The sequence below is a fragment of the Pogona vitticeps genome, chromosome 5, assembly GCF_051106095.1.
Source record: "Pogona vitticeps strain Pit_001003342236 chromosome 5, PviZW2.1, whole genome shotgun sequence".
In the NCBI taxonomy this organism is placed as follows: domain Eukaryota; kingdom Metazoa; phylum Chordata; class Lepidosauria; order Squamata; family Agamidae; genus Pogona; species Pogona vitticeps.
The window spans coordinates 177,855,678-177,877,608 of NC_135787.1; the positions used below are offsets into that span (position 1 = coordinate 177,855,678).

Consider the following 21,931-nt stretch of genomic DNA (forward strand, 5'->3'; position numbering starts at 1 on the left):
TTTTTAATGTGTGTACCCACCTCTAAATGGTGTGTACCTACTGTGGCTTCATGGAAACCCCAGCATCTCAGTTTGGAGAGTGAAGTTGTAACTTGCCCAACTTCCACAGTGCGCAGATCACTGCAGCTGTCCCTTTTTTCTTGAGTCGTTGTATCCTGTACACATCTCACTCCTAACTGTTGTTAGTCCCAAAGCTGGGTAAAGTTGTTCCTTGGATGACAGCTCCTGCAAGCAGCATAGCTGGCACTGGCTGGAGGATTCTAGGAGTCGGAAAAGTAGCTTTTCCAAGCCACCATGAGAAAGAATGTTAGGTCTAGTGTGTAGCGAAACCATAGCACACATTTCTTCATGTATAAGGCACCGCTAGGCTAGCAGGAGGATCCACCCAAAGCTGTAGAAATCACACATGTATCCATCTCCTGCAAAGTAAGCACCCTAATGAATTGTGGCTCTGGGCTTGTTTTTATTACGGTTTGGAAAGGTAAAATGGAAGGAGCTTTTAGATTGCTTTCATTGGTCTAGCGCAGCACGTTTTCCCACAATAATCTAGGGAACTAAAATGAGCCTTGACATTCCTTTGCTCTTTTAGTTGTAAAAAGCACCCTGAAGATTAATGTCCTGTGCTCCAGAGATCTGGGTTGTAAGTCAGTGTAATTGTACTGTTCTCCCCTCGAAAGGTGATTTTCAAATAGGAGCACAACACACTTGAAAAGAGAGTATGCTATTGTGCATACACCAGTGTTTTAGCAAACTTATTATCAGTAATCTGCTGCTTTCCTTTGAAGGAGTGGCACCTCTAAAAGATCGGTTTCTCATGCTCCAAAACCAGCTTATCATTGTCATGGACTTCAAAGTACCATTGCAATCTACCAGTTTCTATTCTATTTTTTTTTTTAATTCCATACAGATGTTTCTGACATCAAAACCTTCAGAAGGCAGTGCTTGGTTTGATTGTTAACTCCAATTAACCCACTGACCTTGTATCAGGTGGCATTTTACACATACACCAGAATGTGGGGAGTTTTGCTTTGAAGCAGTGAAGCTTTTATAAAAAGAGCAATCTGCTTAAAACCCAGGTTGCTATCTAAAACCAAAATGTTCCTTCAGAAAACCTTCATTTTGACGAGACCTGCTAACACCAACAGCCACCACAACCACAATGAGAGCGTGTTTTCAAGTCAGTTCTAACTTGTGGCAACAGGTACTCAGAGAGGTGGTTTAAAAAGCTGTCCTCTTGATGCTTTGGAGCCATGCACCTTACCATGGTTGTACATGGCAGGGCAGGTAACCTCATCAGGTGTACAGGTTCCAGATGGCTTTGACTGCCCCTTATCCTGGGAAGGCGCAGCAGGGAGTCAAGCTCTCAGCCACTATCTCTGAAAGTCCCATGATTATTTATAGCATGGGGGGACTTCCCAACATACCTTATCAGAAATTCCTAAGATTCTTTCCATTGGCTTTGCTGGATAGAGCTCATGAAGATTTGTATGTATTTTTGTGTACATCTCTGCTAATACATGCAATTTTTTGTGCAATATAATATATACATTTTGTGGGCCTGTTTCTTGATGCACTTTTATATTATTTTCATAGTTATATGCCATTTGGAGTGCATTTTCCCCTAATATGTACATTTGTTTGATGGAAGAACTCTACTGAAGAACTCAGAAAATGAAATTTTGAATTGAATTTCAGGTCACATACTGGTTCTGAAAGGTCAGAATGAGTAAAGTTCACTCTAGAATGAGTGAGTCAGTGTTTTTTCTCTCTCTCCTCCTAGCATGTCGTTTTTGCCTGGTTTTGGATCATGCACCATGTTCTCACTAACTTGGAGTTACATTGTTAGTGTATATGTATAGGTGCATTTCTCAAAGTCATTAACTGTAATTAGAAGATGTAGTATGTCTCACCATACTGGATCTGTATCCCCAGTCCATTTGTAGTCCAAGCAGCACTGGATTCATCCACAAGCTTTAGTTTAGGGTCATCAGTGTGACAGGGCCATGGGCCAACAGTGGTTAGAACCTCAGATTATCCGGGAACTCTGAGTATAAAAAGCAGCAGAAATTACTACATCTCAAACCTCGGAAATACCCTTCATACATGATGTATTTTAGGACTTCAGTGTGTCTAACCGTAGCCTTGTATCTGGGTATTAATGTTAATCAGCAGCTATTTGTTTGTTTGTTTGTTTGTTTTGTTTATCAGATTTATATACCATCCACCTAGAATGTGACTATTATTTTCTCTTTTTAGGATTATTAGTTTTAAACCGGGCCTGGAGTGAACAGCCATTTTTATTACAGCAGTGGTTACCAATCTTGGGTAACCCAGATATTATTGGACTGCAACTCCCAAGAAACCCCTACCAGCACAGCTAGTGATGAAGGCTCTGGGAGTTGTAGTCCAAAAACACCTGGGAACCACTGAAGTAGAGGGTTGTCCTCTGTAGGGTAAGACCAATGGCTACCCTACAGGCTGTTTGTGAAATCCATTATTTTAAATATCCTATGATACCTCTGAGGTACTGTTGCTCCATGCACTGTAGAAAATAATGACACTCATGGTGTCACTAATCTATACTTCATGTAGCCTGCATCCAGGGCCTACCGACACTGGAAAGAGTCCACCAGAGGACAGTTCACCTGAAGCCATGTGAAACCTGGAGCCAACCTTGTATGGTTGTTGGTATTACTCTCTGAAGTCAAGTGTTGGCTTTTATGGTTTACTATATCATAGATTTCCTTGCAGACGAATACAGGTTGATCCCTCACTTCACTCCATGCAAAATAAGCAGAAAGTATTTCTACAGAAGAAATGTCCAAAATGGCATTAATAGCACAGCTGATTGCCCTCTGGGTTACAATCTCTGTTAATTCTCTTTTTTTGTGTTAAGGAACAATTAAAAGATGCTGAAGAAGTATATCAGGCTGGAATAGAGAACTGTCCAGAGAGCTCTGACCTGCATAACAACTATGGAGTTTTCTTAGTTGATACTGGTAAGTAAAAAGAAGCCAGCGTTTGTATACTATGTAGTGTTGTTAAAATCTCATTCCTGTTAGATGCCTGGAAGCTTGATTGTTGCCACTGCAAAATTCATCAAAACTGAAAACATTGGTGAGTGTTTTCCCTTTTTTTCTGTGTAAAAAAGGTTGGGAGTTGGACGGAATTACTTAGTTTTGTATGCTTTCATTTTGGCAGTTTTGTCATCTGTTCCAATTGTATTTCTGTTGCTTCAGAACTTTTCAGCACCTTTCAGTCTCCTGTCTGCTAATGTTGCAGCTTTTCTGCAGCATGTATTCTCGTTTGCCTCACTGATCTTGGCCTCATTTGTCCTCAGTGGCCTCTGATTAGTTGTGATGACCTCTGCAGGTTTGTTAATCACACTGTAATGCAACATATGACCCAAACATGGTGTGGGTGTCCATAAGTGACTTAATGTGGTTCTAGCCAACCAGCTTAATTGTCTGTGAGAGCGAACAAGGCCACGTACGATGCTAGTAGGGAATTAGAAAGGAAAAATCAGCCACAGAGGTTATGAGAAGATCTACTTAAACAAATGGTGAAGACAATATTTTTTCCAGATACTGGTTCTGTAGTGCTAATTTCAAGACGTGCATTATAGTTAATATCTGATATAGACCCCAAATCCCTAAGTAACTGAGATTGTAATTCTGTGCACGCTTACCGGAGTGTAAATTTCATTAGATCCAACAGCGCTCACTTCTGCCTAGATAGGGGATGCACGGTTCTCAGAGTAAGCCCCATTGAACTCGATGGGACTTACCTCTCAATAGACAACTCTAGGAGGGCATTGTTGATTAATAACTGCTGAATCCACCAGTGGATTGGCCAGTCACATAGCATGCATTTGAAAAGATACGTAATTAGCAGCACTTCCCAGCCTGCGATCTTCCTGGAGCTCATTTCTCTTTTCAAACCAGCAGAGCATTGCCTTCCTTTCTCTCTGGGCCTAGGCAAGTGTTCTGCACCATATCCTGATGCTAATGCAAGACGACTACTCCAAGCCACAGATGCCCAGGCTCCTTCTTCCACTTGTCTGCAGCTGCTCATGTGGTGGCAAAGCAGCTGCCTTTGGCTTGGGGACACTGAGGACCAGCTGCAGTATAATAACATGAGTCTTTGCACTCAGGCATGTTTTGGTCAAAAACCAATATAGTGTCCTGGAGGATAAGGATGGCATTTCCTCTGGAGAAGGTTCATAGCAGAATAAAGGAGTGTTTCAGTTTTTGGTGGGAAGGTCATGGCATTTTGTGTATAGTCGCGCTGGCCACGTGACCACGGAAACTGTCTACCGACAAACGCTGGCTCTATGGCTTGGAGACGGGGATGAGCACTGCGCCCCAGAGTCGGACACGACTGGACTAAACGTCAAGGGGAACCTTTACCTTACCTCAGATTCATCTTGCATGGTTTGTGTTCCTTTCCTGGTGCCCACAAAATAGAAAATGTCTCTAGGAATGGCATATTATTCATTCTAAAAATCAATTTAAAGTATTTTACCCCACCTTTCTCCCTAAAAGAACCCAAGGCAGTTTACGTCATTATTTGTTATTCATTGGCTGAGATTGAAAAGTAAAACAGCCTGCTGTTTTATTTTCTACTCAAGGTGGGGTGGGTGGTGGTTCCAGAGCAGAGCTGGAAAAAAGTTCTCTTTTTGGACTACAGTTCCAGAACTCTCTCAGAATGCCTGGGAGATTCTGCATGAAGTTGTCAAAAGGAAGTAACATTTCCCAGTTGCTTAACCAGAACAGCTCTGAGATATATGGCTGACCCTGTTGATCATGAAAACTGCTCTGTTCCTGGACCTTGAGCTACTCTGTCCACCGCATCTCAAAGTTCAAATATGAAAAAGGTACATTTATTGCTTGGAGGGGAATCTGTCAAAAACCACAACAGGCAAAATAAATTCAGGCAGACAACTGAAGTGTGGATCATGTTGATCTTTTCCATGTTTCTAATAAAGATCCATACTTCATATAGTTCGTTGGCTGATAAAATTACAAGTCCTTAAAATACTGTCAAAAAGTATTTTGAAATCTGCTATTACAAAATTTTACAGATTCTTCATGTACATTTGAAATGTTTATCTCATTTATATCTCACTTTTTAAGTCAAATTTGGTTTACAAAGGGTTTATTAAGTGCTCTTTAAAGCCATATATATTGTGCAGATGATTTCAAAAATTTCAATTAAAAAACTTTTTTAACATCATAGAAAAACATTTAAAAATCAGCAAACATGAGGCAGGAACAAAAAACGGAAAACATTTGTCTTGCGAAGCATGGCCATAGGAACATTTGTCTTGTGAATCATCAACCCCCAATGTCAAAACTATTTGTCTTGCAAGTTTTTTGTCCTGCGAGGCATTTGTCTTGCGAGGCACCACTGTACATATGTATTCATCTGTCTGTCTTGTAACTGTGGCATTCAATGCAGTCTGATGAAAACATGAAAAAACAATATAAAACTATTACATTCTGTATATAACAATATTATTTTTTTTTTATTATTTTATTTATTTATTTTATTTATATCCCGCCTATCTAGTCGCGAAGGACTACTCTAGGCGGCTTACAACAAAGTTAAAATACAATAAAAATAAAACAACAAATTACAAAACAGGTAAAAATAAAAAGACAATAAAAAATAAGAAAATCAAAAATAATCTGGTGAGAAGGCCTGCCGAAACATCCAGGTCTTTAGTAGATTCTTGAAAGTGCCCAGCGAGGGAGCTCCGCGAATGTCAGGAGGTAAATTATTCCACAGGCGAGGAGCCACCGCCGAGAAGGCCCTATTTCTTGTTTTCTCTTTTCGGGCCTCCCTCGGCGTTAGGCTCCTCAGCCTCACCTCCCGGCTCGCCCGTGTGACCCGGGTAGAACTTGGATATTAAATCCTGTACAAAAGTCCCTAAAGTATTTTTGAAACATGATGCATATCAAAAGAACAAGTGAATCAGGTAAGAACAGATAAAGCAATCAAAGAAAATTTGTAAAATAGAACAGTCTTTCTGAACTTGAGGAACATGGGATGTGTTAGACCAGTGCTTCCCAACCGTTTCCAAACTATGGATCTGTGGGGGGCGCGGGGTCTGTGCATGGAGGGCAGGGCACCCCCCGCGCTTACAGGTAGGCAGGGGCACTCGCACATGCACAGATGGCCAAGGCACCCTTGCGAAGGTGGGTGGGTTATGTGGGCATGCATGGGGGCAGTTTGTGGGGGGGTGGGAGATCTGTCTCCTCAGCCCGGTCCTGTCAAGGCCACAGCCCAGTACCAGGCCACGGACCAGGGATTTGGGGACCCCTGTGTTAGACTATTACTCTAGTTATCCACAGCCAGCATTGGTGGGATGATGGGATTTGTAGTTCAACATAATGTGGGTGGGTTGAGTTACCAAATCTCTGAAAGCTGTAATAGTACAGCATGCAAAATATATATAAATCAAGATCGATAATGGAGCAATACAAATGGTTGCCAATCAGTCTTCAACCACCAGAAGCTTAAGTGAACAGGTCAGTGGGACCCACCTGTACACTTACTCAACCCCTCTTTGCCATGTTATTTATTTATTTATTTATTTATTTATTTATTTATTTATTTATTTATTTATTTATTTATATCTCGCCCATCTGGTATATTCTACCACTCTGAGCGGCTTACAACATATCATAAAGAATTAAAAAACATAAAACATTAGCATACAACAGTAACAAATAGTGCAGGAATATAATAAATAATAAATAGCAAAGCAAAAGAAATCAGAAGTTGACAGGAGGGAAGGCCTGGGTCTACATCCATGTTTTCAACTGGCGTTTGAAAGTACCCAGCATAGGGGCCTCGCGAATCTCCGGAGGGAGGTTGTTCCAAAGGCGAGGAGCCACCGCCGAGAAGGCCCGGCTTCGTGTCTTTTCCCTCCGGGCCTCCCTCGGTGTCAGGCTCCTCAGCCTCACCTCCCGACTCGCGTGGGTGATCCGAGTAGATCTTGGTGGGAGCAGGCGCTCCGCCAGGTATCGAGGTCCTAAACCGTTTAGGGCCTTATAAGTGAGCATTAGAACTTTGAAGTCAATGCGGAAACGTATGGGCAGCCAATGCAGCTTGGCCAGAACAGGAGAAATATGTTGGTATTTTCTCACTCTGGTAAGGAGTCTGGTCGCTGCATTCTGCACCACCTGAAGTTTCCGCATCAACCTCAAAGGCAGCCCCACGTAGAGCGCATTACAGTGGTCTAATCTCGAGATTACGAGCGCATGTACCAAGGTAGTGAGCGCCCCCGTATCAAGGTAGGGTCGCAGCCTGGCAATCCGCCAGAGGTGGAAAAAGGCGGTGCGAACTATCGATGCCACCTGGATTTCCATGGTGAGCGTCGGGTCCAGGTGTACCCCCAGGCTGTGAACCCCACTCTTAGCAGCGAGGGTCACCCCCCCAAATGTGAGAGAGCCACCCAGGCCACCAACCCCAGGGGCACCCACCCTCAGAACTTCCATCTTGTCCAGATTCAGCCTCAGCCCATTTTCCTGCATCCACTGCAGTACGGCCCCCAGGCAGCACTGAAGGGACAGGACAGCATCACCTGCAGTTGGTGAAAAGGAGATGTAGAGCTGGGTGTCAACAGCATACTGATGACAGGATGCTCCACATCCCCTGATGGCCCCACCCAGCGGTCTCATATAGATGTTAAACAGCATTGGGGAGATAATCGACCCCTGTGGGACCCCACAATTGAGATTCCACGGGGTCGAGACACTCTCCCCAAGCTGTACTCTCTGGGGTCGGTCCTCCAAGAAGGAACGGAGCCAGGCTAGTACCAAGCCACCAATTCCCAACTCGGAGAGCCTCCTCAGGAGGATACTGTGGTCAACGGTATCAAAGGCTGCCGAGATGTCAAGAAGGACCAACAGAGACACTTTGTCCCTGTCAGCCTCCCTCAGCAGGTCATCATACAGGGCGACCAATGCCGTCTCTGTACCGTGGCACGGCCTGAAGCCCGACTGGAATAGATCCAGGGCATCTGTCTCATCCAAGTAGGCCTGAAGCTGATCAGCCGCCACCCTCTCGACCACTTTGCTCATGAAAGAAACATTGGCGACGGGCCTATAATTGCCAATCTTGTCCGCCGCCATATTGTTTCTTTCTAATGGGCCTAATGAATGTCTCCTTGAGGGCAGATGGAAACCTGCCCTCAAGGAAATACCCATTTATTATTGCTGTGGCCCATTCTGTTGTTTTCGGCATGGCTGCTTTGATTAGCCAGGCCAGGCAAGAGTCAAGGAGGAAGTGGTGGCTCGACAGCGATCAAGCACCCTGACCACAGAATCAGGCGTTACAGGGTGAAAGGAGTCGAAAATCACTGGGCAAGACGGAGTGCTGGACATCTCTGCTCGACTCACTGTATTTGAAAAAGGAGAGAGCTCCTGGCGGATGGCCTCCACTTTAGATTTTAAAAAGGATGCAAACTGGTCAGGTGAAAAACTAGGAGGAGGCCTATCCCCTGAACCAGTTCCGGATAGGTCACGCACTATACGGAATAATTCCGCCTGCTGGTTGGACATTTCACTTATCTGGTTAGCAAAGAATGATCAACATGCAGCCTTTACCTTATTCAGGTAAAGGTTAGTTGTGACCTTAACAGCTATCCAATTATGATCCATCAGGTTCTTCCTCCATCTACGCTCTAGCCTTCTCCTTATTCGCTTTATCGCTTGAAGCTCCTGGTTAAACCAGGGAGCTGGCCGAGCTCTATGATGGAGAGGGCGTTTAGGCGCGATTGTATCTATGGCCCTGGCGGCAGTGGCAGACCAGCTGTCAACCAGAGCATCGACAGGAGCACTAGCCAGGTCAGCCATCACCCCTCTCATGACATCCTGGAATCCACCCAGATCCAGTAGTCTTTGAGGGTGGACCATAGAAATAGGTCCCTGCTCCCTGCGAGGGGGGAGAGCCACTGTGAGGTTACATTTTATTAGGTGGTGATCTGACCATGACAAAGGGACTGACACGAGGTCCGTCACCATCAGACCACACTGCTCCAATTGGTGGAAAAAACCAGGTTCAACATGTGACTACCCACATGGGTGGGGCCATTGACATGTTGGGACATGTTCAAGAAAGCCATGGTTTCTAAGAACTCAAGAGCTGACCCGGATACTTCTGCCCCCGCTTGCACATTGAAATCACCCAAGACCAGAAGCCTCGGGGATCCCAACGATGCCGCAGAGACAAATTCGGTCAGCTCCGGAAGGGAAGTGGCTGTATCACGGGGAGCGCGGTAACCCAGCAAAATCCCAATACCATCCCTGGCCCCAATCGACACGTGGAGTGCCTCTAGACCTGGCTTTACCACCGAGGAGCATCTAGTAACCTCCAAGCTGGATTTATAAACAATGGCTACTCTCCCCCTCCAGTCTACCCTGGTGCTGGACAGCATAACCAGATGGACAAACAAGAGCCAGGGGAGGGCCCCCCTCTCCACCAATCCACGTCTCGGTTATGCGTGCCAGGTCTGCATCCTCCTCCAGGATAAGATCGTGAATCACCTGGGGCTTGTTGGATACAGACCTGGCATTCAACAGCACCAGAGTTAGAGTGGAAGGCTGGCTGAGCTGGCTACCTCGATACTGAGGGTTGGTCACAGTCTCAGAACAACAGACAGCCTTCAGACATCTGTTTGTTGTTCTTCTGACACGAGTAGGGATTGTGCCAACGCCGTATCTCCCTCTACCTGTGATCACCGGGATGTTAAAAGGCCCCTCGCTGGGCAAGCAGGCCTTCCACTCCATATCAACAGAGGAGGAAAGAAAGTAAACAAGACCCTGAATAATACCACAACTTAAACAAAGGTGCAAGACAAATACAAACACAAACAAATACAAAGTTATACAGTATTAAAATTAAAATCTCAATACAAAGAGCCCCATATATAAAATTAAATTTAAAACCACCAAGAAATTACCCCACACACACATATAATCCAGGTCTGTCCTCCTTCGCCTCTTAATCTTGTCCTTTTAAGTTTTACTGGTCTTGATGTTATTGGAATTTTCAGAGTTGTTAAAGTTGATGGTATTAACATTAAGAACAATGGAGTGAGGGTGTTAGTCACGGGTTGCATCACATAGAACTTAATAATGAGCATAGGGAGCATCAGGAACAGTAAAGTCCAGGCAAAGAGATATTCAGTCCCTGGCTTTTCCTTTACCCTTCCTTGGGAAGGGAGTGTGGTGTCTCTGCAGTTAGTCCAAGAGCAGCAGGGTGAGCAGTCCAGTTCTAGGAGGAATGCTGCCGTTCGGGAACCCAACATGGCGACCGCCCAGCCAAGATCCACAGCAGTCTGCTCTCTCTCCTCCACGGCCGCCCAAGAACTCTTCCCTGCCGTCCTGCCACCAGAGCCTGGGTGGTCCACTCTGCCTCAGCCAATGACTTTGGGGGCTCCCGGACCTCAAAAACCGCCACCACCAGCCACAGGAAACCCAGCGGTCCCGGCTCCAGTCTCCAGTAACAGCCACGCGGTCGGGCAGGCTCGGGCGAGCTCATCGGGATGAAGGGGGGGCACCGCACCTGCAGCCTCCAGGTCCCTCAAATCCTCTCCCCTTTGGTGCCAGCCTCCGCTCTGAGTCCCGAAAAACCCGTTCCCCACCAGCTCACCCACCTCCTCCTGGGAAAAAGGCTCCCGAGCCTCCGAGCTCCACGCTCCGCCGAAATAGCTGAGGCTCCGCAGCCCCGCGTTTGAGCTCCAGCTCTAGCCCTTGCCGTCCCGCTCTCAATCCAGCGACCAACAACAAAGATAACAAGGTGGGGGGAGGCAGACCAGGAGGAAAGAAAAAAGAAAGAGAGGAAAGAAAGAAAAGAAAAGCAAGAATAGTGAAAAGGGCCCAAGAGGGAAGCCGGTGCGGTGGAGAAAAACACTAGCCGACCGCTACCGGCGCCATCTTGGGGGGAAAAAACACGAAATATGTTTTGCAGCATGTACTGAATAGAGTTTAAGGGTAGCATATATCAGGATAGCATAATTCATAATTATATAACTTGTAACAGGATGTCATAAATCATGACTATAGAACTGCACAACTTTAACGCTGACAGTGAACAAATTGAAATCGTTAGAGATTTTCTGTCCCTTAGTTCAGTCACCGATCTAACTGGAGACTCAGAAGGGCAGCAATGAAGGAATTAGAAAAGACCATCACGTGTAAGGATCTATCACTGGAGACCAAGACCAAGGTCATCTACACTCTTGTATTTCTGTCACCATGTATGGGTGTGAAAGCTGGGTGGTCAAGAAACCTGACAGAAACCAAATGGATTCATTTGAAATGTGGTGCTGGAGGGGAGCTTTGTGGAGACTGGACTGTCAGAAAGGCAATTGAATCAAATGTAGGCTGATCTATCTCTGGAGGCAAAGATGTTGAAACTGAGGCTGCCCTACTTTGGGCGCATCATGAGAAGGCAAGATTCTCTGGAAAAGACAATAATGCTGGGGATATTTGGAGGCAGCAGAAAAAGAGGAAGACCAAACACGAGATGGATCGACTCCCTAAAGGAACCCATAGCCTTGAATTTGCAAGAGCTGAGGGGGAGTGTTGAGGACAGGGCATTTTGGAGATCTTTCATCCACAGAGTCTCCATAGGTCAGAGGCGACTTGATGGCACAAAACAATAGCAAATAGCAGGATAACAATACTGGACTGCAACTTCCATCATTCCTCACCATTCCATATTGTAGTTTGGTGGGAGTTGCAGCCCAACCCACATCTGGAGGGCCACAGCACCCCACCCCTAGTATCATAATTTGCATTCTACTTTGGCATCCAAGTAAGTGTGTTTCTTTTTCCAAAGATCTAGGAGCCCTTTATATTGAAACATAACCTTCTAAATAGCGCTTGTGAATGCTTAGCCCAGCCATAAGAAGAAAACTAGGTTGGTAATAAAGATTGGGGGGGGGGATTGTGGGATTATTAGTATCACCTCCAGCAACAGGGGCACAAGAAACCTGGGGATGATTTGAGGAGATTGCCACTCACTCAGCTTTGCCCTCATACTGTCATATAGCTTCTTCCACCCACCTTCCCCAAAGACGTTTTTGACAGCACCTGTGGAAAGCAAAGCAATTAAATGCTAGGAACTGTGACAAAGCTTTCTCTTCCTAACTGAGCTTTCCTGCTAGCAGGGTTGACCAAAGGACTCGTTGCTCTCACCTTCAACTTCTCTGAAACCTTTAAGTAAATGCCTTGCAATGCAAATCTCCACAATACTTTTGGGAAAACACTCCAGTCCCATGCCCTCCTTTCACAATGCCAGAGTGCTTTGACTGAAATAACATGGTCTTGCCCTATTTTTAAGGGCCTCCTTTATCTTTTGTCCACCATATCACTTTTTAGATCAGGAGTGAACAACTTTGGTGGGCCTAAGGGTCAGATCTTTGCCCCAGGGTCCAGCTTGGGCCATATCTGCTCTGGAAATAGCAAAATAATGCCCCCGATCTGTTAAACACCTAAACTAATAACACCCAGACAAACATTTCTGGTTTTGATTTTTGCCTTGAAGGAGTTGGAGAGATACTTGAATAACCTTCCGTGACCTGCTTTAAAGGGATAAAAAAGTTAACCAAATAAACAGTATTGCCTAGTTGATTTGTCAAAGGTCTGTGTGACCTCTGTCACCGGACTAGGAAGAACATTTAGTTTCAAAAGAAGGCAGTGGCAAAGCGGGAAATGCTGAAAACATGACAGCTCTTTCTTTGATAAGTTGAGAACGAGATTCGAACCAACAGCCACCAGGAGTGGAATTTGAAACATATGCTGTTGACATGTTATGGCAGCCTGCATTTTGGAACTCACTTTTAAGAAACAGATCTGGCATGGACATGGGCCATGTCTTTCCAGAGTTTGTGTGTTGTTGTTTTTTTTAATGTAGCATCCACAATATCTGCCCGGCCAGATGAAAACTAGTATAGGTTTTTTTTTTTTAAAAAAAACACAGCATTTTTAGTAATCTAGTAAAGATATTACTTACTCTTGCCTTTGTATTGTGTAAGGACCACACTGCTTTTTCCCCCTTATTTTCCTGTAATGTTTCACACATGATGGTTCCTTTTAATCACATTTCTTTTTAATCCCACCTCACATATTCCTGTACGCAACTAAAATGACATAATATGTGCTCCCCCACAAGGTTTGATTGCTTTAAAAAACACTGAAAGGAAAATCCTACAGGCCTGACCTTCACAATAGCTAACTCAGTGGCATGGCATAGACTGGCTGGAAAGTGAAGAACGAGGAGAGGCATAAATTCCTGAGGCAGGGAGATCTGCCATCACCTTGTAGCTCAGCACTCCCATTGCATCTTCACCACCCTCCATTTACCCCAAGAAGGCTTATAAAGAGCCAAGTCAGCTGCAGAAAGCAGTTGGCTTGGCACAGTTCTCCTCAGAGCTGGCTATTTCCCAAATGCCTGATCCATCAGAGCCAAACATTTGGGTGTAGCTGGCTCTGAAGAGCTGCACGGAGGATTGGCCCCTCTCTAGAACACCAGGATGGGACGGGGGGACGGGGGGGACAGCAACAAGGCTCCACATGGTGCTGTATCATCTGATTCTGAGCAAGTGGCCTCACTGAAGTGAATGGAAGGACCACCCTTGGTAGAAGCAATCATCGGAAAGCCCGAAAAACCCACAACAACCATTATGTCATTAGGTTCATTCCTAACTCACACCAGGAAGCCATTTTGACAAAAGGAAATAAGAGAGAGCTGCACATAGAAATCACTGGAAATTTTAATGTAGCAGGTTTTGGAAACAGGTGTGTCCACCCTACCCCCAGAGAGAATAAAGATGTTGGGCCAGAACACCTCAGTGGACGTGAAAGACTGGTTGAGGTCACCACAGGAAAAGAGGAATGGGACAGAAGAAGTGGAATCAAGATAGCAGTATTCCCCACTGGAAGAGTCTTGCTTCAGGACCCCCAGTTGTGGAGGATAACGTAGATGCCTCTATTCCAGCAACAATTAAAAAGTAATCCTTCATGAGCTCCAAGCTCCAGTATTACATAATGTGATTGGTAGTGGTATCACAATACCAATCACGTTATGTAATACTGGACCTTGGAATAATTGTCTCTTTGGAGTAAATATGTTAACTGGTAGATTCAGTCTCAAAGATAATGATTACTGTGTTAATCGGGCTTGGAGATAAATATATCTCCAAGCCCTACATATATATATAATTACCAGACTCTTCCAGCTTGTATACTCAAGGAACGGGGAATTCTGGGTAGTACAGGCTGAAAAAGTAATTGTTCCAAGCTCTGCTCTGCATCAGTTGTAGCTTCTGAACAGTATTCAAGGAAAGTTCTAAATGATGTCCATTAATGCAGTCTGGCCTTGAGCTCACAGTAAATAAAAACATTAGCCCATAGGTCTTGCATCGTTCACCCTGCTTCTTGTTAATATATTTCGGGCTTGAAAGCATGATTGAAATTTTCAAATAAAGTCAGTCTAACAGCTAACATCGCTCTCTCTCCTCTACCGCCTTTACAGATCTTAAACTTCAGTTATTTTTAACCTTGACATGTTTATTTGCATTTCGCATGCAGATTATGTATGCATACTGCTGTGGGAGATGTTTCCATATGACGGGCTTTGGATTCATGTGGAAAATTTATCTTAAATAGCCAGTTTACTTCCCAAGGTTAGCAATTTGTCACTTTTCTCTGGGACAAAAATTAGCTTCGGCACAGTGGTGGCGTACGGTTTTGTTTTGTTTTTTAATATAAGACACCGATGAATGATTTGGCTTAATCAGTCTGCACACAGCTTGTGTGTCTCCCTATTGTAATGTATTTCCTTGTCACATTTTGTCCATGGAAAATGCAGTAGACCAGCCCCACCCTGTGGCGATGTGGAAGTATCATTTTAAGATGTACTGTTCAAGACAATTTATTTTAGACGAATTCAGTGGGTCCAAACTGAGAAGTGGAAAGAATCTGAAAACTCTGGATAGAGTCTAGGACCTGATAAGGACCATTCTAATCCAACCCTCTTTCTTAGGATCGCCTGAGACTGCTGTTTCCCACTACCAGAAGGCCATCCAGCTTAGCCCCAGTCATCACGTGGCCATGGTGAACTTGGGCAGGTTATACCGTTCCTTGGGGCAGAATAAAGATGCAGAAACGTGGTATAAACGGTGAGGAAGCACAGAAAGTCGATTGCCTTTCTGTAACCTTTAATTTCATAGTATCTGCTTCCAGGGAATCCCATATTTACATCAGGAGAACACAAATGTTTTCTCTCTGAATGAATTATGCAAGCATTCAGATAATGTAGTTTTATTTTTGCATTTATTGCAATGGGAGTATTTCAGGCTTTTAAAAATAAAATTTGGAACACTTTCATAGGAGCTTGGGATCAGTGGGAAATCAACTGAAAGGAATCATCATCATCATGTGCTATCAAGTGCATTCTGACTTAAGCTGACCCTTTTCAGTGTTTTCTAGGTAGAGAGCACTTAGGTTTACATTCTCTTCTTCTGGGGGCATCCTGGGACTCTGCAGCTTGGCCAAGGCTACACAGGCTGGCCCCAGGAGACACAGTGGGGGATTAAGCTCCCAACATCTGGCTCCACAACCAGGTAGTCTAAAACGCTGAGCTGTCCAGCCAGCTAAGTGAAAGGAAAGACAAGTGGAAAAGCAGTGAGAGGTTGAAGACACAAAACACTCCCTTTTGACTAAACAAGGCTTTATGTCTATTTTGGAGCTTTTAGCAGAAGGTTTTCAGTTCCTACTGTTTCCTTTCTTGTGCTCAGCCATGCCCTCTCTTTTTTTAATCATTACATTCTTTAGGGCCCTGAAAATAACACGGAAGGCTGAAATCCTGACCCCTTTGGGAGCTTTGTATTACAACACAGGACGATATGAAGACGCATTAAAGGTTTACAGGGAAGCTGCAGCACTGCAGCCATCCAATAAAGAGACCCGGCTAGCCTTGGTGAGTGTTCATTTCCTTTACCTCTGACTCTATCTAATGGCAGTCAGTGAACTTCTACTAGACACAAGGGCTTCCACTATTCTAACAGCTGGAAAGGGAGAGGGGTGTCAAGTCCCGTGATGACTGTGGCAGATACAGCTTTGTCTTTTGCTTTTCGTAGGCTCAGGTTTTGGCAATGATGGGACAAACAAAGGAAGCTGAACAAATGACCACTCATATTGTGACCGAAGAGGCAGAGTGCCTGGAGTGTTACCGCCTTTTGTCGGCCATTTATAGCAAACAAGAGAACTACAACAAGGTACACTTGCCATGCCAGTGGGAAAGCCCGCCAGCCAAATGTTGGGTTGGGGGAATCAAATTTAGTACAAATGACAATTTGAAATTAGAGATGGGCATGAAGCAGTTTGTCCCATTTTGTAAAGATGGCAGCACAGGTGGTGGTGCTGCTCCCCTCCTACACCTCCTTTGGCTCTATCAGCCACTAATCAGGCCCAGCGTGCGAGCTTCCTGCTCCTCCTCAACTGATCTTCCAGTCCTGGCAACAGCTCAGGCTTCTCTGCCTCGCCCTCTTGGCTGATCTCCCACTCAGACAAAAGGACGGGGCAAAGAAATCTGTGCTCTTGCTTGTGACTGGGAGATTAGCCAAGGAGGTGGGGAAAACAAGCAAGCTGGGCCTGGGGTGTGGCTGTTTGATCCGGAGAAGGTGGGGAGGGGAGCAGCAGAGATGAACTGGGACAAACCAGCTCATGCCCTTCTCTGTTTGAGGTAGTCTTACAAAGATGCATGGCAGTAGGTCTGAAGCCAGCCGACTGTTTTCACATGGTTTGTACATGGACTGCAGCTAATTGCCCTTGCTGATTGTTTCTGGCTTACCTAGCTGATAGTAGCAAACCCCTTCTCTTCTACTGCCCCCTACTCCCAATCATACCTCCATCTCCACCCCAGCAATAAATCTACTGTTTTCCAGGCAGCTACTTTAAGCCATTGTAATGTGTTGTGCCTAATAACTATTTGCACTCCTCTGTGCAAAAAGGCCTAACTCTGAAGAGTCTGGGTTGCGTTGAATGGAGCTGAAAGAAACTCCGTTTGATTTGTGGCAAGCTGGGAGCTTCCTAAGACGCAGCCCTTCAGGATCCTGGCTGCTGCCCCACACTCAGGACATAGCTCTTACTGTTCAGAAAGCTCTCCTGGTGATCACAAGAGGCTTTTAAAGGGACTTTTAGTTCAGGAAAAAAATTGTCATAGTTAGCCCATGATTAGTTAAGGGAATGCCTTAATTGCTTAAAGCATCAGAGCCCACAGCAGGAGCTTTTCTTACCTCAAGTAATTTGCAAATTACCTTGTTTTGTTTTGTCATCAATCTTGAGGATTTACGCATAGAATCTGATTTCTTAAGCCCCCAACATTTGCCTGGACCATGGCTTTGTTTTACTAGTGTTTTAGATGTAATCATGGGCTTTTTTTTCTGTTTCTCTTCTTAGACAGAAAGAGGAGGTGAGAAACTTCATCTTCCAACTTCCTTCCTCATGTGGTTTTTAGGATACAAAATTTTTATTGCTAAAATTTCAGTTTTATGGCCAAAACAAATGTAACAAATTAAAGAATGAAGCAGATAACCGTATTGCATATTGATGCTGCTATTTGCAAGCAGTGGTAAATGTTTTGCATCTTGTAAAGACAACTGTAACTTTTTAAAAGTAACTTTTCCAAACTCTGGTACCAAGTCAGTACCAAGGGAACTGCAGCTCTGAGGAAAACACCTGTTTGTCTTATTCATATATTACCCTACAGGAGCCATTTAATCAACTCTTGGAATAACTATCAAAATATTTTGGGAGTTTTGGTCAGACAACCCATGTTTGTCATTGTGTGTCTGTGTGTTTGTGCAGGCACTTGAAGCCATAGACAAAGCTCTACAGCTGAAACCAAAGGACCCCAAAGTTGTATCAGAGCTCTTTTTCACTAAAGGAAACCAGCTAAGAGAACAAAATCACTTGGACAAAGCTTTTGAGGTAAAAACTCAGGATGAAGTAAAAACAAAAAACGTCATATCCCTTTAATATTAATTGTGTGCTGTCAAGTTAATCTGACATATGGCAGCTCTTTCCAGAGTTTTCTAGAGTACTCAGAAGTGGTTTACCCTTCCCTTCTTCTGAGAGTGCCCTGGGACTGTGCAGCTTGCCCGGGACCACACAGGCTGGTTCTTCTAGGGTGCACAGTGGGGAATTGAACTCTCAGTCTTTGGGTGATACCTAACTCAGTGACATAATACTGTACTTAGTCTTTAAGGTGCTTGGTACACAGTACATTCATATGAGCACATGTCTTTGAGGACTGTAAAGCAATGAGCTACCCAATGAAAGAGGTAAATTCCATACCCTCCTTTCCCCAGTTTGCTGCACTGGAACTACTTGTACCTTTATTTAGAAAAGGGGGTCTAATTATTCATTCAGATTCCCTTGGAATCTTGTCTGCCTATGTGTGCATGCTTGTTTTCGTGATGATGAATGTGTTTAAATTATATTGCTAAATGCCCCAGTGCTCTTGGTATAGGAGCTTCTGCAACAGAATAATGAAGTTGGAAGTTGCCTATAAAGCCATCAATTCCATGCTCCTGGTCAATGCAAGAATCCAAATCAAAGCAGATCTGTTAGATGGTTGTCCAATTTTCTCTTGAATGCTTCCAGCGTTGGAGTGCTCAACACCTCCCAATGTAATTGGTTCCATTGTCGTACTGCACTAACGGTTAGGATGTTTTTCCTGATATTTAGACAAAATCTGGCATCTTTTAACTTGAACTCATTGTTGCAAGTCGTGCACCCTGTAATGATCAAGAACAGCTCCTGCCCCTCCGCTGTATGACAGCCTCTCAAGTATTTGAAAAGTGCTATCATATCTCCCCTCAGTCTTTGCTTCTCAAGGCCCAGTTCTTTCAGGTTTTCCTCATAAAGCTTGGTTTCCAGCCTCCTGATTGTCCTTGTTGCCCTCCTCTGAACTTGTTCCAGTTTGTCAGCATCCTTCTTGAAGTGCATTGTCCAGAACTGGACACAGTATTCAAAATGAGATCTAATAGAGGGGGACTAGCACCACATGGGATTTGGGGACTATGCTTCTATTATTGCAGTCTAAAATAGCATTTGCCTTTTTTATAGCCACATCACACTATTGGTTCATACTCAGCTTGTTATCTACGACAACTCACAATATTGTCCTCCAACGAAGCATAAACTCCAATATTCTCTCCCGTTTGTAATCCAAGGTGGAGCAGAGCCTCACTCCTTCCCTCATGTATATATGTAACCTCGTCAGCTGGCTTTCTATAAGAAATTGTCCTTTATTTCTTTCCTAGCCCCTTCCTCCAACCTGCATTTCATGAGAGACAGCCTTCCATACCCTGCAGAATGATATCCCTTGTCGACAGGGGAAAATATCATGAAACTCTCTGTGGAAATACTAGTAAATATAAACCAAGAGGAATGTCAGCGAAGTTCTTTTCTATCCTTTTATATCATGGGGCCGCTAGCTGATGTTGAACTACAACTCCCATCATCCACAACATTGCCAGTGGCAAGGATTTCTGAGAAGAACAGCCCCCAGATATCTGGTTGCCACGTAGTCCTACGAAGATTTTCACCATGTGGCTGCAAGTGATCTAACGTTTAGTTTCTATTTTCATTTTCATTAGAGCTATAACGTGGCTGTAGAGTTTAATCCAGAGCAAGCACAAGCCTGGATGAACATGGGAGGGATTGAGCATATCAAGGTAAGAAAAATCACAGATCTCATTTTCATCCTTTTCAGAAAATGTTAGTAAATGATCCCTATGTAAATTTACAGTGCTTTCAGGGTAGTTTACAATCCTAAACATATTCTTAGTACAATAAAACTGGGGACAATAAAACAAATCTTTAGAAGAAGGGTTGAAGAAGAAGAACATTTAACTCTCTTGGTGTTGCTGGAGTACGACTGTAAATCAGCCCAAGCTATGGGTCGCTCTGGCTGGGGCCAGTGGGAACAGCTACACTCGGAGGGCCATGGATAGCTGTCTCCTGATTAAAACAATATTTTATAAAACAGTAAAGCAGCAGTTACCCTTGAAACACCATTGAAAGTTTGAAGGAATAAAAGAGAAATTGGCTGCCAGCCTAAAACCTGTGAAAGATGGAGCCAGGAGAAGTTCAGATAGGAAGTTCACTCGGGATATTGCCATTTGTTTTACTGCCAAATCTAATTCTCTGGATTTCCCCCCTTTTTTCTTTTATGTCATTAAAAGAGAAAGACAAAACAATCAAAAAAGGAACAGAAAACAACCAAACCTGAAGATCATATTGGTTGTATCAGGCCATTAATGTAAAATGTACTTCATGAGGTAAACAGTCCTCATAAAATTGCAATAAGACTCTTAGACAGATTTCCTATAAATGAAGGGTTTTCAGGAAAGTTCCGTTAAAAAAAATGCCTATTTTGACAGTCAAATGCATAGAGAAGAGCCGAGGATGATGACTGTGGTTGATGGTCAAACTAGATCAAATGGTCAGCTCAAATTTAGAACATGATAGATCACTTTCCCTATTATATTGATGGGGTTTCCTTAGAGGTGGCTTCCTGAGCTCTCTATTTGCATGTTAGGGCCTCATTTACTTCCTTACAACAAACAGGGAAGAAGAGGAAGTTGATGTGTGAGATACTACAGTAAGAACAGCTGTCTTTTACTACATAAGGGAGCTTCACTTCTAAATGTGATTTGAACACCTTGTCCAGTTCGACTCTCTGAGAGGCAGGTTCATGAGGGAGTAGCCAATCCTTCAGTTTTCCTGCCTCTGAGTCACTTGGGGATTTAGCATGTCAAGGGAAGAAAGGTCACAAACTTTACAACAGTCTTTGGAGATTTGTTCTGAAAAGGTTGAAAGTCCTCTAGAAACACCATACATTAAGCATCCTTCAGTCTTGAAAGACTATGGTATCGTGCTCTGTATGGAGGACTTGGAACAGCATCTAGTGTGGCTGAGAAGGCCAATTCAAGAGTGACAATCCCTTCCCCACTGAAGAAGCACCAGACTGTGATTAAGAAAGCAATCATGGATAGGTATAGTGACAAAAACTGTCAAAAAGTGTGGCTGCTGGGAGAATAATGGACGGAACACCAGACTGTTGTCACTATGTTGATCCTATAGCATGTGAGACAATTCCTTTCATATGGACCACTTAAAATAAAAATAATTATATGTGCATACTTACTGTTTTTAGCTTTTAAATGTTATCTTTTAATGATGTAAGCCGCCTTCTATAGGGAGAAGGGTAGGATTAAAAATATTCAAATAAACACGTGAAAAATTCACCTTTCTGTAATGCCTTCTATGGTGTGTTATAGGAAAGTGGTTAAAGAGTTAACTGACTGTATATAGAGCAGTGGCTCTCAAGCTTGGGCTATGGCTTCCAGAAAGCTTGAACAATGTCTTTGTTAACTAGGTTTTCTGGGATTTGTACTCCCAGAGCACCTTATGCCTAAGTGGAAGAATAATTGCTTCTGAAGCAGTTCTTTATTGAAGTTATGTGATGTTTCCTTTTTATAGGGAGGGGGTGAGTAAGTACATATACTTGCTACAGAGGGTGAACCAATAAATAACACAGAGGGTGTACCAATAAATAACATTACATGACCAAGACTGGCATTAATTTTGCATCTGCAATGTTATTTTCATAACACCAAATTTATTGATGTCATTTTGTATCGTTTGGGTGGAAAAGTAATGAATTCAAGCATCTATGCATTAAAATTAATGTCCTGTTTCCAAGCTTTCATAAATAACTAATGAAGAAAAAGATGCAAAAAATAAACAGATGTTCTGGGTGTGAAGGCCATGTAGAATATTGATACCTGAAAGAGTTCGACTGAACAAGGCTGACTGGTGGCGACACTTCAAGAAACAAGACT

At 43.8% G+C, this 21,931-nt stretch overlaps 1 protein-coding gene across 4 annotated transcripts in view; it reads left to right on the plus strand.

Annotated features, from left to right (window-relative positions):
• Window positions 1-21,931, plus strand: part of TMTC1 (transmembrane O-mannosyltransferase targeting cadherins 1) — a 210,272-nt gene that overhangs the window by 179,032 nt on the left and 9,309 nt on the right. For all 4 annotated transcript variants that reach the window (XM_078376280.1, XM_072999904.2, XM_078376279.1 and 1 more), the window contains 6 exons: window positions 2,897-2,999; window positions 15,061-15,196; window positions 15,852-15,996; window positions 16,157-16,294; window positions 17,886-18,008; window positions 19,682-19,759. In XM_078376280.1, coding sequence (XP_078232406.1) covers window positions 2,897-2,999; window positions 15,061-15,196; window positions 15,852-15,996; window positions 16,157-16,294; window positions 17,886-18,008; window positions 19,682-19,759 — 723 coding nt within the window. The remainder of the gene's footprint in view (window positions 1-2,896; window positions 3,000-15,060; window positions 15,197-15,851; window positions 15,997-16,156; window positions 16,295-17,885; window positions 18,009-19,681; window positions 19,760-21,931) is intronic.